Source organism: Electrona antarctica (assembly GCF_951216825.1).
Source record: "Electrona antarctica genome assembly, chromosome: 14".
Lineage (NCBI taxonomy): Eukaryota > Metazoa > Chordata > Actinopteri > Myctophiformes > Myctophidae > Electrona > Electrona antarctica.
Window position 1 is genome coordinate 30,475,021 of NC_136795.1, and position 18,526 is coordinate 30,493,546.

Genomic DNA, 18,526 nt, shown 5'->3' on the forward strand with positions numbered 1-18,526 from the left:
AAGCCAATCGTAGGCAATGAAGGTGGATTACATGACTATGGAGAGCATGTGTACCGATTTGCGTGAAATTTGGATAACATCTGAAGGAGTAATATTAGAAAATGTGTTTTACATATGTCGGCCTCCTGATGGCGCTATAAAGAGCAGATGTGAAAAATTCCAGGCAAAGGTTTTTCCTTGGCCTCTAGGGAGTTGGCATACAAAGTTATCCACAAATCCGTGCAGTTGGAGGTAAAAACACTTTTCGGCCAGTTATAGCGCCACCATGAGGCTGAGTTGAAAATTTTCACGTGGCATTTCTTCCTCGGCCTAGTGGGAATGTGCGTGCGCAATTTCACGGAAATCACACAATGTGTTCATGATTTGCAGCATTTTGTTTGAAACTGAACACTCCTGCGAACTTTGGAAGCCAATCTTAGCCAATCAGGATGGAGTCTGAGAAATCTGAAAGACCCGTTTGGTTGAATGGCTCTAGAGAGACTGTGTACCAATTTGCGTGATGTTTGGACAAAATCTGTAGGTGTACTGTCCAAAAACTTGTTTTGCACAAAGCGGCCTCCTGGTGGCGCTATAACAGGCCGTTCTGGAAAAGATTAGCTGTTCACAGACGGACACACGGACGGACACACGGACACACGGACGGACGGACGGAGTGCAAAACATACTCTCTCCCCATGCCTTCGGCCTGGTGGAGACAAAAACCCTGCTCGCTTGCTAAAAACAGCTCTACCATCAACGTCCACCTGAACGTGAGTTCAGTTCAGTTCAGTTGAGTGAGTGAGTGAGTGAGTGAGTGAGTGAGTGAGTGAGTGAGTGAGTGAGTGAGTGTAGTAAAACAACATAGGTCACACCAGGTCTAAATGGGTTAAACTTGCAGAGTGACTCACTACTTTACCTGGGTAAACTGGGTTACAATCTGATAGTTGTACTTGTTGACATGCAATAAGGATCCTGTTTAGTGTTTCATAAGCGTGAGAAAATACAGCTTGTACTAGCGACACAGAACACACGCCGAAGTTAGGATAAAGATATAAAGGACTCGACACAGACTGCATGCCGAAGCCTGGCCGAAGCTGGTTCTAAAGATACCAAGGATTCATTCGACAGTGATGTCACTGTTATGCAACACTGAAGGAGGCCCTGCAGCAGTCTGCGGCACAAGCAGTCTGCAAGGCTTGCTTTCAGTTCGGACAGCAAATGCGTACGTTAGGTGTGGCCACGGCCGACGTACCCATTTGGGTCTTTAAGTGCTGCTCTTACGAGCCATAGAGTATGACATTGAGGGGGAAGAAAACTGAGTGCCCGGGCGCTGTTCATGCAGCCTGGAGAGTGACAAGCGGGAGTTTGAAATGCATTGTTTTCAACGAGGGTGGCGCAAATATCATCAATTTTAGGCATGTGTGCAACATGACAATGTTTTAAACTTTTGTACAGTGACAACAAAGTCTCTGTAATGTTTATGTTGTACTATTACAAAAAATGATATAAAATAAAACGGATTTAAGCTAATTAAAACTGGGCTGCTGCCTAAGTCCAGTGACTTCTGCCAACTTCCGGTCTTCCGGCTATGCTCTTCGCCAATAGACTGGTCTATGTAGAAGAGCCGCCATTGGACTGACCCCATGAAGTGAACAGAGTTGTCGTAACTCTGTCTTACTCTATGGCTCTGGCTCTTACTAGAAGCAGGCAGCAGTGTTGCAGATCGCCATCAAGCGATCTACAAGTCACTCTGCAAGTTTAAAGGTTTCCACCTGTACAACATAATTTCTGATACATAAATGCTGCTAAAACATATTAGCGTGCTTTTAGATTAAATTTTAACGCTCTTCTGGATGATTGTTGTATTTATACATGGGTGCACATTACATAAGCGGTGAAGCGCTGCTGCCTTTTTAAACATAAAGTAGGTTATAGTGCTTTTAGATCGCATTTTAATGCACTGCTGTATTATGTACCGTTCGCTTCTGGGTGATTGGACCCCAATGGGAGTGCCGCTGATTAAAATATATTTTTTCTTTTAATATCGTGAAAAATCGTATCGTGAACCTTATATCGTGATACGAATCGTATCGTGAGTTGAGTGAATCGTTACATGCCTACAATTTACACATTCCGTCCGTACAATGTGTGGAGCCGTCCTAGCTAATCCAACCAACTGATTGCGATGTGTACACAAGTCCTAGTGCTTTTTCATTGATATCAAATATATATCAAATATATTCGGATTTTTCTCCTTTTTTTGGGTTGGCCTATCCTTCTGCAATGTGCTCCTTGCTTTTCACACATGCGCCATGCCGTTCACTTCCCAGTTTAGAGCTCAGAAAGAAATGCTCGTTGCGCGTAATCTAGGGACTGGAGCTCTCTGTGGTTTTGACCAGATGGCTATACTTCCGTTTTCATTTCTGACTTCAACATGCCTCTCGCCCGGAATATTAACGCTTCTAGAGACTCGATCGTAATCATAGCGAGGTAAGCAAGCAACATTATGCCTCCCGGTTTTTGTACGGAACAAAAGCCCCTGGATTTCAGAGTAAAAGCTGCCATATCTGCCCAGCACCCGAGCTTCTATTTTGAAAGAAATCCCGGCGCTGATTGTGTTAAGCATTTGGCAGACGCTCTTAATTCAGAGTGACATACATTAAGCAAAAACAACACATAAGTAAGCTAAGAACATAACATCCATTCCAAACAGCACTACTGCTTTTCTGCCTGTTTGCTGTTAATCCTGTAAAATAATTCTCTATTCTACCAGCCAGGAACTCTTTAGTAGGGCTGGTTTTCTATCCTACCAGGACCTCTAGCTTAAAGTTACCTGGTACAGCTTCCCCGGCAATTCTTGTTTTACTCGTGCCTCCTTCACCTCCTTCGCCTCCTGTCCGGGGGGGGGGGGGGGGGGGGGGGGGGGAGAGAGACACACACACACACACACACACACACACACTAAGCATTTGGCAGACACTCTTAATTCAGAGTGACTTACATTAAGCAAGAACAAAACATTACAATTTACTAGGCAAGTAACGATATATCGTATATCGATATATATCGATATTAATCCCGACGATATGAATCGATTCATTGAAATCTTTTTTTTTAGGGGGGCTAGTGTGTAATGTGAAATGTGAGCTTTAGTCATATTCCATCATATTCAAGTGCTTTTGGAGAGAAATGATAGTCACTTTCAGTAGTAGAGCACTGTAGAGGGGAGCTGTGTGTGTCTGTGACTGTGCCCAGGTGATGATGGTCGTTGATACTCATCAAGGAAGGCAATTATGTTTCTGCACTGTCAAAAGTAATGCTACTTTTGCAATGTAGTTAAATAAAAAATCTCAGGGGGGAAGATAAATTATATAAAATTTAAAAAACGGTAATTTCTCTTTAAAATATATTTTTTCTTTTAATATCGTGAAAAATCGTATTATTTTCTGTAATATTTATTATAATTGTATTATGTTAGTAGTCATAAAAAATAAAAGACAAGCTTTTACAATGAGTTAGACCTGTCATGGCTATTTTGTTCACTATTCTGAGGTTTATGGTTTGACTAAGCGAGTTTCAACTGTGATTTACTCTGTAACGGTAGATGGTAAGAACCCAATTTTTTTGTTATAATACAGTATACATTCAAGTCTATATTTTGATACATATCATGGGCACAAAGTCATATCAAAACCATGTCCTTGGATGAGTTTTTTATCAAAACTGTTTCTTCACAACAGGTTTTTGAGATACATGCATGAATAGACACGGTACTGGTAAGACTATGTAAACATGGTATATATCAAAATGTGCGTTAGAATGTCTAATTTTACCCCAAAAAAGAATTGAGTTTATATGATGTTCCATTTCAGAGCTAGGGGGACTTTTAGCTGGATAGGTCAGATTGATCATGACTGACCATGCTATTTATAGATGGCAAAATATCTACAGTGGTACATGTGAGAAACTTTTTATTTTATTTTAATTGAACTAGACAACTCACCCTTTAAAATGAGATATTGCATGGCTATGTACGCCCAGCAGAAAAAAAGTTATTTAGAAAATAAAACTTCAACCGGTCATAACTTTTTTTGTTGTCCTAGAAACACTACCCAGTGTAAATGCAGGCTCTTTTAAATGGCTTCCAACACAAAAACTAAACATTTTATCAACTCAGTTCATTTTTTTCCTGGAAGCAGACAAGCCAAGCTTTCTCTGAAGGTCTTTCGTTGTCACACATTCACAGCAGAGAATTTTCAATAAATCATTCAAAAACGCCATTCTGCCATAGAGAAGTCTAAAAACTATATAGAAATCCTTGAAACTCTCAAAGAGTTAATATCGTGAAAAATCGTATCGTGAACCTTATATCGTGATACGAATCGTATCGTGAGTTGAGTGACTCGTTACATGCCTACAATTTACACATTCCGTCCGTACAACGTGTGGAGCCGTCCTAGCTAATCCAACCAACTGATTGCGATGTGTACACAAATCCTAGTGCTTTTTCATTGATATCAAATATATATAAAATATATTCGGATTTTTCTCTTTTTTTTGGGTTGGCCTATCCTTCTGCAATGTGCTCCTTGCTTTTCACACATGCGCCATGCCGTTCACTTCCCAGTTTAGAGCTCAGAAAGAAATGCTCGTTGCGCGTAATCTAGGGACTGGAGCTCTCTGTGGTTTTGACCAGATGGCTATACTTCCGTTTTCATTTCTGACTTCAACATGCCTCTCGCCCGGAATATTAACGCTTCTAGAGAGACTCGATCGTAATCATAGCGAGGTAAGCAAGCAACATTATGCCTCCCGGTTTTTGTACGGAACAAAAGCCCCTGGATTTCAGAGTAAAAGCTGCCATATCTGCCCAGCACCCGAGCTTCTATTTTGAAAGAAATCCCGGCGCTGATTGTGTTAAGCATTTGGCAGACGCTCTTAATTCAGAGTGACATACATTAAGCAAAAACAACACATAAGTAAGCTAAGAACATAACATCCATTCCAAACAGCACTACTGCTTTTCTGCCTGTTTGCTGTTAATCCTGTAAAATAATTCTCTATTCTACCAGCCAGGAACTCTTTAGTAGGGCTGGTTTTCTATCCTACCAGGACCTCTAGCTTAAAGTTACCTGGTACAGCTTCCCCGGCAATTCTTGTTTTACTCGTGCCTCCTTCACCTCCTTCGCCTCCTGTCCGGGGGGGGGGGGGGGGGGGGGGGAGAGAGACACACACACACACACACACACACACACACATACACACACACTAAGCATTTGGCAGACACTCTTAATTCAGAGTGACTTACATTAAGCAAGAACAAAACATTACAATTTACTAGGCAAGTAACGATATATCGTATATCGATATATATCGATATTAATCCCGACGATATGAATCGATTCATTGAAATCTTTTTTTTTAGGGGGGCTAGTGTGTAATGTGAAATGTGAGCTTTAGTCATATTCCATCATATTCAAGTGCTTTTGGAGAGAAATGATAGTCACTTTCAGTAGTAGAGCACTGTAGAGGGGAGCTGTGTGTGTCTGTGACTGTGCCCAGGTGATGATGGTCGTTGATACTCATCAAGGAAGGCAATTATGTTTCTGCACTGTCAAAAGTAATGCTACTTTTGCAATGTAGTTAAATAAAAAATCTCAGGGGGGAAGATAAATTATATAAAATTTAAAAAACGGTAATTTCTCTTTAAAATATATTTTTTCTTTTAATATCGTGAAAAATCGTATCGTGAACCTTATATCGTGATACGAATCGTATCGTGAGTTGAGTGAATCGTTACATGCCTACAATTTACACATTCCGTCCGTACAACGTGTGGAGCCGTCCTAGCTAATCCAACCAACTGATTGCGATGTGTACACAAGTCCTAGTGCTTTTTCATTGATATCAAATATATATAAAATATATTCGGATTTTTCTCTTTTTTTTGGGTTGGCCTATCCTTCTGCAATGTGCTCCTTGCTTTTCACACATGCGCCATGCCGTTCACTTCCCAGTTTAGAGCTCAGAAAGAAATGCTCGTTGCGCGTAATCTAGGGACTGGAGCTCTCTGTGGTTTTGACCAGATGGCTATACTTCCGTTTTCATTTCTGACTTCAACATGCCTCTCGCCCGGAATATTAACGCTTCTAGAGAGACTCGATCGTAATCATAGCGAGGTAAGCAAGCAACATTATGCCTCCCGGTTTTTGTACGGAACAAAAGCCCCCGGATTTCAGAGTAAAAGCTGCCATATCTGCCGGCTGGTTTTCTATCCTACCAGGATTACCTGGGACATATTCTGCCACAGGTCCTCCAGCAATTCTTGATCCAAAAACTCCTCCTCCTCCTTCTCCTGTCCGGGGGGGGGGGGGGGGGGGGGAAGAGAGAGAGAGAGAGAGAGAGAGAGAGAGAGAGAGAGAGAGAGAGAGAGAGAGAGAGAGAGAGACACACACACACACACACACACACACACACACACACACACACACACACACACACACACACACACACACACACACACACACACACACACACACACACACACACACACACACACACACACACACACACACACACACACACACACACACACACACACACACACACACACACACACACACACACACCAGAGGGACTTACAGTGAGCAAGAACAAGACAAGAACAAGTAAGCTAAGAACATAACATCCGTCTAACAGTAGAATATATGTACAATGAAACTATAAATGTCTACATAATATTCCGCATCCGCCGCCGCATCCGCCGCCGCCTCCGCTGCCGCCTCCGCCGCCGCCTCCGCCGCCTCCGCCGCCTCCTCCTCCTCCTGTCCGGGGGAAGAACAAGACAAGAACAAGTAAGCATCGTTTGTCTTATCATCTGATTGAGTACCTGTTTGTCCGCGTCCGCCTCCGTCTCCTGTCCGGGGGGGGGGGGGGGAGAGAGAGAGAGACGCACGCACGCACGCACGCACGCACGCACACACGCACACACGCACACACACACACACACACACACACACACACACACACACACACACACACACACCCCCCAGAGGGACTTACAGTGAGCAAGAACAAGACAAGAACAAGTAAGCTAAGAACACAACATCCGTCTAACAGTAGAATATATGTACAATGAAACTATAAATGTCTACATAATATTCCATCTAAATTACATTATTTAGCCTTCGTATACGGGCACACACACACTAGAGTGGTGCACATTGCACACCACTCCTTTAAACATCCTCTTAGCAAACTTTGCGATAGAGTTGGTCGATCGATAGAATCACATATAATAATAAACTATAATCATCGCCTGACGGCAATGTGCAACAGCGCTGCCTGTTTCTAGTAAGAGCTGGGCCAGCGTGCCTGTCACTCAGAACAGCCATGGCCACGCCTACGTTCCCATTTGCTGATTCGCTGCGTTCCGTGAATTCGTTTTTTTGTCAATTCTAAGTGACAAAACAAATTCACAGAACCAGGCTGGAAACCAGGCTATTTCCAAACAGCACAACTGCTTTTTTGTTCTCTATCAGAACGAAGAATACATTTAAAAAAAGGAATATCTTTGAAACAACACAAATCCTGCCTAAACCCTAACCACACCAAGTCACATCCAACCTGAATTTACAATTAACTTTGCTTATCATTTAATTACACCAAACACAATTGAATTGATCAGGGGTGCTGTTAATCCTGTAAAATCATTCTCTATTCTACCAGCCAGGACCTCTTTAGTACTGCTGGTTTTCTATCCCAGGACCTCTAGTCCTGCTGGTTTTCTACCCTGTTACATCACCTGTTGATGTCGATCGTCTGCATCCCGCATCATTTGTCTTATCATCCGATTGAGTACCTGTTCGTCCGCAGATACGCATGTAAGGACCAAACAGCAGAATACAAAATGCAGAGTGCATTTAACTAGCAGTGGATGAGTCCAGTCCACTGTACCAGTAGATCACAGAGGCTGTGCAGGTAGACCACATGACATACCCCTAAAGAATTGTAATTCAAATATAAAAACCCATCTTTTAGGCATCTGCCACTTAAAGGAGAATTCCATGCTAGAAGGCTTTCTTACCTTTTTTTTTTTTAGTTGTTACGTCCCCACCAAAGAGGTCCAGGTGTTATTTTGTGCAAAAGCTCCTTATTGGCTATTTCCCTTACCATAAGCCCTAAATGAATTGCATTGAATGGGAATTGAATGGGGCTATGGGGTGTTGTGCTAATTCGCTTATTTCCATCGCTCAAAATTATAATTTGTTTGTATATATCCTCTCTTCATAATGTAAATAATATCCCAAGCGGCACAGTTTACTACTTATTTCGATGGAAATAAGAAAATTAGCACAACATTAGCCCCATTCAATTCAATGCAATTCATTGAGCGCTTATGGTAAGGGAAATAGCCAATAAGGAGCTTTTGCACAAAAAAAACACCTGGACCTCTTTGGTGGGGACGTAACAACTACAAAGAAAGGTAAGAAAGGTAAGAAAGCCTTCTAGCATGGAATTCTCCTTTAAGGTGACTTGATTAATTGACATCAAGAAGGGCCTGTCAGACCCCTTCAAGGCCTCTAAATGTAGGGAAATGCTTTGTTTTCCAGAGTCAGTAGCATTATAAAGAACCCAGAAACCTACCACTTCCATACAGAATGGGAGGAAGGCTTTTTCGCCCACTATTTCACTTTCTAAGTGTGTTTGTCTATATGTAACACCAGCGCCGCTATTCCAAAGCTCAGTTTTTTTGTTTGTTTTTTTGGGTGGGTAGATCATGTTGAGCTGGTCATTTTAAAGGTCGCTCTCAAGTAAAAAAAGTGTGGGCACCCCTGGTCTGGAGCCATGGAAGAGCTGTCATGGGTAAAATATAAAGCGGAAGTGGAGCCTCCTCACCACTTCCGTTTCGTTTACAGTCGCGCAGATTTATCCTAATATAAATATAAATCATCTAAGCATATATAGCTTGCTGCTTAGCAGAAAAGGAAATAAAAAAATAAGCTCTAAAGATATTTTAAAATATATTTTCGTGAACGGAAACGGCAGCTTCCTTACACGGATTTCGGGAGCTGTAGTTCCAGACTCTATATAGCATTTGGAGATCGTGGAATAGTTGTCTGGCTACACAAGACTATATTGCTGCTATAAGACCACGATCTGCCCACGGTTGGTCTCAAAAGATGCGTGTGGGTCAACTGCAGCTCCAACTAGAAAACGTGCCCTTCTGGGCACAGGTCTCCACCAGGAGGATAGGACTGTGTGAGATGTTTGGCAAAATGTTTAGGATTAATATAAACATCTTTTTGAGGCATTTTGTTCCAAAAATGTGTTTTGCAAAAATCAACCTGTTGGTGGCGCTATAACAGGCCAATGTGAAAAGGGTGGGATATATTCCTCAGCCTAGTAAGAAAATGTGTGAAAGATTTCACGTAAATTGCATGCTGCGTTCATGATTTGAGGCTTTTGTTCAAAACGGGGCAATCGTGCAAACTGTGAAAGCTAATTATAGCCAATTAGGATGGAATATGAAATATCGGACAGCTCCGACTTGAGCACATGACTATAGAGATAGTGTGTAACGATTTGTGAGATTTTTGGACAGAATCTGGAGGAGTAATATCAAATAAATTGTTTTACAAAAGTCGGCCTCCTGGTGGCGCTATAAAAGGCAGATGCGGAAAATGCAGGTCAACACTTTGTCCTTGGCCTCTAGGGAGTGTGCATGCAACGTTTCATGCAGATCGGTGCAGTTTTAGGTAAAAACTGTGAAAAGCTGCCTCATGGTGGCGCTATAACAGGCCGTTCTGGAAAATGTGGGGCAGAGGTTCATCGTTGGCATCCAGGGAGTGTGTGTGCAAAGTTTGGCATCGACCGGGTTAACGGTGCCGGAGATTAGCTGGTAACAGACGGACGGAAGGAAGGACGCACACACGCACACACACACGGACGGAGTGCAAACAAATACTCTCTCCCCATGCCTTCGGCCTGGTGGAGACAAAAATGACATGTTTGTTGTAGTGTTGTCACAATACTGGATTTCAAACTTCAACGATATATGGACAAGTATTGATATTCGATACCATTTTCGATAGCACAAAACCACAGCGATTTCTCTGAGGTTTTAACATTGTAAGTACAATTATACAACAGGTCGTTTTGAGGAAGCAATCTGATTAGTTGAAACAGCTTCTAGCCGTTGAAATAATCACGTTATTTCACCGGCTAATCAAAACAAACAATTCAGCCGTGCTTTTCTCTCAGAGCGCAGCAGACTCGTGGCTAGGCTAGCTAGTTTCTTGGGACAATTGTGGTCTTAGTGATTACATCCGTCATTGAAAGATTATTATTTTTCAGCGATTATCTTAGTGTTAAGGGTAAAGGTTGTATAATTGCAATATTACGCGAGAGGGTGTTCTTTAACGTCATTAATACACGCCTTTGGTACCATAGGAACTCGCCCGCATGGAGAGTTCAGAAAGGTATCGCAGTGTAATATTACTTAAATAAAGCTGTGCAGTCTTATGTATTTTCATAGTAACAACTATTACACACACAGTATGGATCATAAACCAAAGTACACATAAAAGTAAAGTTTTGATCAGCATTTAATTTCTTTCTGACCAGTCAACCCCATCATCTTGGTTTCTATTCAGATATTATCTAATGCATCCGGTCTAAGGCCAGCCTAATCAAACTATATCCAGTAATTCTCACACACAATCAGAATCGTTTCCGTATCCTCCTCGGAGCCCGGATATGCAACAATAGATAGGTTGCTATCTTTGGACGACAACAACAACAGTACATATACAGTATGGGCTTGCAACTGTCCTTTGGCTTTCCATGTTCATCGGATTCAAGTTCAAAGTATTTCCAAACTAGCCTGGTTTGCAGCCTGCTTCGCTGCCTTCCGTGAAGTTGTTTTGTTGTTACTTCGAAGTGACAAAACAACTTCACAGAACCAGGCTGGAAACTATTGGCTATTTCCAAACAGCACTACTGCTTTTTTGTTAGAACGAAGAATAAATACAATAAGGAATATCTTTGAAACAACACAAATCCTGCCTAACCCCTAACCACACAAAGTCACATCCAACCTGAATTTACAATTAACTTTGTTTATCATTTAATTACACCAAACACAATTGAATTGATCAGGGGTGCTGTTAATCCTGTAAAATCATTCTCTATTCTACCAGCCAGGACCTCTTTAGTACTGCTGGTTTTCTATCCTACCAGGACCTCTAATACTGCTAGTTGCTTAATGTTTTTCTAGTTTTGAATAAAAAGTATTTTTTTTCCCAATTGCAAATGTCTAATTTCATTCTTGATTTCTTTTTTTTGGGTCATTTTTTCATGGTTGAAAGGTTAGAAGGCGGGTCCCACGCTGAATAATGTTAGACGCCTCTCCATTTGTTCACTCGAAGTCTGAGTGACAGCCTGGTAACTTTCCTAATCCCTCCCACTTCATCCTGATACAATATGGCAGCTGTCCAGTGGACAGAAGATGGAACTTATAAGTTCCATCATGGTAAGTGACACTTTTGTAGGTGTTTATTTGCCGTCAAATGTGTCGGGGAGCGTAAATATTTGAAAAGTTCATATCGGCCGGCAGGACGCACTGCGGTAAACAGCAGATTTAGACTCTCGTAGATGTATTTTATCGAAAATACATCTTCGAGAGTGTAAATCCTAGGAAATCCTAGGAGTAGATTTGTTCTCCTCCCGACTGTCATCGAGATATCGCTGCTTTTCTTTTAGCATTGCCAGGTCTTTAGCGAGTCGAGACCGGTTCTGATGGATTTGTTTCTGGGTTAAATGTGTTTCCCTCCCTTGATTTAGTTCTTTCTGCATCCGATCGAGATATGCCCGCTCCCGAACGAAATGGGCAGAATAATTATCGATTATTTCCTGCTCCTCATCGGCATCGCTCACTCTCTTAAACACACACACACACACACACACACACACACACACACACACACACACACACACACACACACACACACACACACACACACACACACACACACACACACACACACACACACACACACACACACACACACACACACACACACACACACACAAGAACAAGACATAAGTAAGCTAATAACATAACATCCGTCTAACAGTAGAATATCTGTATTCTGTACAATGACGAAGTGTCTACGTAAAGTATCTCACAAAAGTGAGTACACCCCTCGCATTTCTGCAAACAAATAATCATATCTCGATTATTAGACAACACAACACTGAAGAAATTACACTTTGATACTATGTAAAGTAGTCAGTGTACAGCTTGGTTATCAAAATAACTAAAAACACAGCCCTGGATTAGGAGAGACGAGGCATTTTCTGCAGTGCTAACAGCTAAGTGAACGGGACGCTAATATGAACGAAGAGTCAAAAATTAAAAAAGGAAAGAATTCAGAATATTATTCTCTCGCCTGATATCATTGAAGATGCGCTAGGACGTGTACACACGTCATTGCAACCCGTCAGTTGGATTCCTAGGATGTGTGGACACGTCGGATGGACGGAACCTGTTGAAGTGAAAATGTCCAAATTGGGCCCAAGTGTCAATATTATGTGTGGCCACCATTACTTTCCAGCACTGCCTTCAACCTCCTGGGCATGGAGTTCACCAGAGCGTCACAGGTTGCCACTGGAATCATCTCACACTCCTCCATGATGACATCACAGAGCTGGTGGACAACTCCACCTTCCGTTTGAGGATGCCCCAGAGATGCTCGATAGGGTTTGTCTGGAGACATGCTGTCCATCGCCTTTACTCTCAGCTTCTTTAGCAAGGCAGTGGTCATCTTGGAGGTGTGTTTGGGGTCATTATCATGTTGGAATACTGCCCTGCGGCCCAGTTTCTGAAGGGAGGGGATCATGCTCTGCTTCAGTATGTCACAGTACATGTTGGCATTCATGGTTCCCTCAATTAACTGTAGATTCCCAGTGCTGGCAGCACTGGGACGGCCCACCGCGGTGGGCCGTCTAACACAATATTTTCTTAGAATTGGACAGAAAGATTTAGATCAAGAGTTATTCACATTTTAAGATTTTCGATCTCGTCGGCTAAAATGGGGGGGGGGGGGGGGGGGGGGGACACACATTTTCGATGACGTCCCACCGGAAAATAACATTGAATGTTGCGCAGCAGACGCTCCCAGCCTGTGGAGCGATGCCATCGGTTTTGATATCAATAATCTCCGTCCTTTTGATCAATCTGTCCTTTTTTTTTTCTATAATTTTTATCCCACGATTTTGAAACCCATTTTTTTCACCCAGTGCCAATTATCTAATGTAATCCTGGGCGCTACACTTCCTCTGCCAACCTGGGGGGGGCAGTGGACTGACCTCATGCCTCCTTCTATGCATGAGGAGTCCAAGCTGCTTCTTTTCACCTGACAGGGGGGAATTTCCCTGGCCAGACGTAGTGCGTGGAAGGAACAGGTTATTCCGACCAGTTATTTTCCCCTCCATCAGGCGCCCCGGCTGGCCAGGGGGAGGTAGTTTAGAGACCAGGACTACCACATGTTTTTGTGAGGGTACCTACCCTAGGGGAAACGGGGAGAACATGCAAACTCCACACAGAAAGGACCTTTCGCCAACCCCACCTCGGGTATGGGCACTGATGACTCGGAGGAGGGAACATGCCCCCAGCGTCCCCAGCAGGAATCAAACCCAGGACCTTCTAGCTGTGAGGCGACAGCACTACCGACTGTGCCACCGTGCACCGTGAATCTCTGTCCTGAGCGCTGGGCTTTACTAATTGAAAGGGCGGAGAACTTCGTCCTGTGCGCTCAGGGTGTTAACCTCTGCAGCAATGCTGGCAGCACTCCGTCTATTTCCCTTCAGAAACTGGGCCGCAGGGCAGCATTACAACATGATAATGACCCCAAACACTCCTCCAAGATGACCACTGCCTTGCTAAGGAAGCTGAGAGTAAAGATGATGGACTGGCCAAGCATGTCTCCAGACCTAAACCCTATTGAGCATCTCTGGGGCATCCTCAAACGGAAGGTGGAGTGTAAGGTTTCTAACATCCACCAGCTCCGTGATGTCATCATGGAGGAGTGGGAGATGATTCCAGTGGCAACCTGTGAAGCTCTGGTGAACTCCATGCCCAGGAGGATGAAGGCAGTGCTGTAAAGTAATGGTGGACACAAAATATTGACACAAAATATTGGGCCCAATTTGGACATTTTCACTTAAAGGTGTACTCACTTTTGTTGGCAGCAGTTCATTTCTTCAGTGTTGTCTCATGAAGAGATATAATTAAATATTTGCAGAAATGCGAAATGCAGAAAAACGGCTGGCACTTTCAGGAGTAGAGCTCTGGCGCCATGTGGCTGTGAACCAGTTAAACCATATGTATGACTATTGTAACAGAACGATGGATTACAGTTCTGTCGGTTTATTCAAGTGCTAGTGAACCGGTGCTATTCAAACAATCAGCAAGCATGCACTTTACTTACTGCCACTACTGCTGGTGTGAATATAAAAATCACACCCATCTGAAGTGAGGGGCGTCTATTCATTGTTAATGGGAATTTTACCTTTGTGTAGGACAAAAAATAGACGATTTGCTCGTAAAAAAAAAAGGGAAAAACAAAACGAAATCACATCTGTGTCTAAGGCCAGCCAACTCAAAGTATATCCGGTAATTCTCACAGATCAGAATTGTTTCCGTATCCTCCTCTGTAGACCGGATATGCAACTATAGATAGGTTGCTATCGTTCTTTGGCTTTCCATGTTCATCGGATTAAAATTCAAAGTATTTCCAAACCAGCCTGGGTTCCAGCCTGATTCGCTGCGTTCCATGAATTTGTTTTATCGTCACTTCTAAGTGACAAAACAACTTCACAGAACCAGGCTGGAAAGCAGGCTATTTCCAAACAGCACAATTGCTTTTTTGTTCTCTATCAGAACGAAGAATAAATTAGAAAAAAGGAATATCTTTGAAACAACACAAATCTTGCCTAAAACCTAACCACACCAAGTCACATCCAACCTGAATTTACAATTAACTTAGTATGTTTATCATTTAATTACACCAAACACAATTGAATTGATCAGGGGTGCTGTTAATCCTGTAAAATCATTCTCTATTCTACCAGGCAGGACCTCTTTAGTACTGCTGGTTTTCTATCCTACCAGGACCTCTAGTACTGCTGGTTGCTTAATGTTACCTTTTGCAGCTCTCTTCGTTCCTCGTCGGACATGGCAACCAGATAGTGTGCGCGCACGACTTATTAACCCTGCAACACACACACACACACACACACACACACACACACACACACACACACACACACACACACACACACACACACACACACACACACACACACACACACACACACACACACACACACACACACACACACACACACACACACACACACACACACACTTCAGAGGGACTCCAACAGAAGAATATCTGTACAATGAAACTATGTCTACATGATAATATGCCATCTAAATTACATCATTTAGCCTTCGTATACGGGCACACACACACTACACTTAACCCATTTAGGACGGGAACACCTTTTGGGGTAGTTGTTACACTGCAGTATATAGAAACATAATAGAGTGGTGCACATTGCAGTTGCACACCACTCCTTTAAACATCCTCTTAGCAAACTTTGCGATCGAGTTGGTCGATCGATAGAATCATAATAAACTATAATCATCGCCTGACGGCGATGTGCAACAGCGCTGCCTGTTTCTAGTAAGAGATGGGCCAGCGTGCCTGTCACTCAAGACGGCCGTGGCCACGCCTACGTTCCCATTTGCTAACAATGGGAAACAACAGGAAAAACAACGGGATTTAGTGAACAATGAGAAAAACAACGGGATTTAGTGAGCCTGTAGATCTGCCCATTTCGTCATATCTTATTAAAACATTACTAGTTGAGTTTGTGAACACTCACCTCTAACTAATTTGAATCAGCTCCTTCACTGAAGTCAAAATGACTGCAGATGGTCTCCAAACACTAAAACGGCGGCGGCGCTCAAAACCTAGTGTAAGTGTAACTCCTAACTGTGTCCACCTGGCAACACCACGCTACATTAGCACTTTTGGCCAAACTTTTATTTTCCTCCTCGGGATGAATTACTACTTTTATGCTTCGTAATTGTAACCATTAAACCATATAAATATTATAACAGAACGATGGATTACAGTTCTGTCGGTTAATTCAAGTGCTAGTGAACCAGCGCTATTCAAACAATCAGCAAGCATGCACTTTACTTACTGCCACTACTGTTGGTGTGAATATAAAAATCACACCCATGTGAAGTGAGGGGCGTCTATTCATTGTCAATGGGAATTTTACCTTTGTGTAGGACAAAAAAAAGCCAATTTGTTCATAAAAAAAAATGGAAAAACAAAACAAAATCACATCTGTGTGTGTGTGTGTGTGTCCTCCTCCTCTTTACGACCGTAACAGTAGACAAGTGTCTGTAGGCCTGTCGGTCTGTATCAAGAACTCTATGTACCTGCACTGCCATCTGCTGACCACAACTATAATCATATCTTTCATTACTATTTTCCCTTTGCACAGTGGTGAATGAACAGCCTTATTTTCTTCAGGCACTGTTGGTTTAATTAAATCAAGGAAGCACGCAGTACGCACGACTCCAATTCGTCTCAAAATCTCTGAGCATTTTACCAGTTGCACAGTTGGGAAAGAAGAGAATACTACTATACTAGCACTCCCGGAACAAAGTGCCTTAAAGGACTTTAAGGCACTTTGTTTCATAACTACCGTAGTAAGGTATCCTGCAGAGCAGACAGCACACCAACGAACGCATTTTGGCGAGTAGCCTTCGTCAGCGTTGTATGCTGCAGACAACGGAAGGTGTCACATTTACAATGTCCGTAGGTGCAACACCATCCCCTGCCTGAGTCGATACAAACAACATCCAACCAGTTAAACCCAAAAGTGCAATCACTATAAATATATTCATCAACAGAAGATATCATAATGTTTATATACATGAGACTTTGAGGATCACACGGGCACCAAATGCCAGTATAGGAGTGTAAGCGACAGACTAAACTATGTAAGTCGCTGAGAGGTGATGAGATGAGTCATGTCGGACTCGCTCCGCAAACAAAAGGAATTTGCTTGGTCCAGACAATGTGTTTTAGGGGTTTATTAAAGAATCAGATAACTTCTATGGTGCTCAAACGTTGTAAAGTAACCACTCAAAGTAAATAAAGTAAATCAAATAAACATAAAGCGGTGTAAAGCGGTCAACAAAAAGTACGGCGTCCCACGTGCCCCCTCTCTCTCACCGTGTCAAGCAGGTGAACAGGTGACGTTTGAGTGTTTGAAGCCCCTATGCCCGTCAATCAATCATCCATAGCCCCTCATTCCATTGACCAAATATCTATATAATCAACATAACAAACAATAATCCAATTCATGGGTCCTACAATGAGTTTTAGCAAATATAAAAGGTATATAATAAATAAAACATTAAATGGGTACAACTGGCTGAGTCCTTAGACAGGAGGGTGAGGGTTTCAGTACTCAGAAGACCTTCCATCACTTTTATGAGTGACTATTTAAATGTTGCACTTGGATATCCCATTTTGGAATATGAGCTCTTAAAGGGATAGTTCAGATTTTTTTAACTTAAGTTGTATGAAATACTTGCCATTAATATAGTGGTTGCAACTGTATTAATTGATTGCCCGAGTCCCATGGTGGGAGTTCTGCTCTGGTTTTGGTCAATATTAAGTAGTTCCGGTCATTTTGTGGGGGGCACTGGGGCCACGCAGTAAAAGTAAATGAATCCACAAAACGAACGTAATTTGTATTGTTGACCTATTTCTGAAATATTAGCGCGACCTTCGTTCAACTTTGACCCCTCTATCACATGGAACTATTTTTTGGGCGTAGTGATATGGACACAAAAAACATAGTTCTGTGTGATAGAGGGGTAAAAAAAGAACGGAAGTTGCACTAATATTTTAGAAATAGGTCAACAATACAAATGAAGTTAGTTTTGTGGATTAATTTACTTTTACTGCGTGGCCCCCAGTGCCCCCCACAAAATGACCGGAACTACTTGATATTTCACCAAAACCAGAGCAGAACTCCCAACACAGGACTCGGGCAATCAATTAATACAGTTGCAACCACTATATTAATGGCAAGTATTTCATACAACTTAAAGGGATAGTTCAGATTTTTGGAACTTAAGTTGTATGAAATACTTGCCATTAATATAGTGGTTGCAACTGTATTAATTGACTGCCCGAGTCCCATGGTGGGAGTTCTGCTCTGGTTTTGGTCAATATTAAGTAGTTCCGGTCATTTTGTGGGGGGCACTGGGGCCACGCAGTAAAAGTAAATTAATCCACAAAACGAACGTAATTTGTATTGTTGACCTATTTCTAAAATATTAGCGCGACTTTCGTTCAACTTTGACCCCTCTATCACATGGAACTATTTTTTGGGCGTAGTGATATGGACACAAAAAACATAGTTCTAACTTCTGTGTGATAGAGGG

At 42.4% G+C, this 18,526-nt stretch overlaps 1 protein-coding gene across 1 annotated transcript in view; it reads right to left on the reverse strand.

Annotated features, from left to right (window-relative positions):
• LOC306937148 (uncharacterized protein) overlaps positions 1-12,920 on the reverse strand; it is a gene marked incomplete at its 5' end in the record, with an annotated part of 88,256 nt that extends 75,336 nt beyond the window's left edge. Inside the window, 5 exons of the mRNA XM_079520814.1 lie at positions 2,813-2,872; positions 5,112-5,171; positions 6,269-6,334; positions 6,714-6,803; positions 12,600-12,920. Of these exons, the coding sequence (XP_079376940.1) occupies positions 2,813-2,872; positions 5,112-5,171; positions 6,269-6,334; positions 6,714-6,803; positions 12,600-12,920 (597 nt within the window). The remainder of the gene's footprint in view (positions 1-2,812; positions 2,873-5,111; positions 5,172-6,268; positions 6,335-6,713; positions 6,804-12,599) is intronic.
• Positions 12,921-18,526: the final 5,606 nt, after the last annotated feature.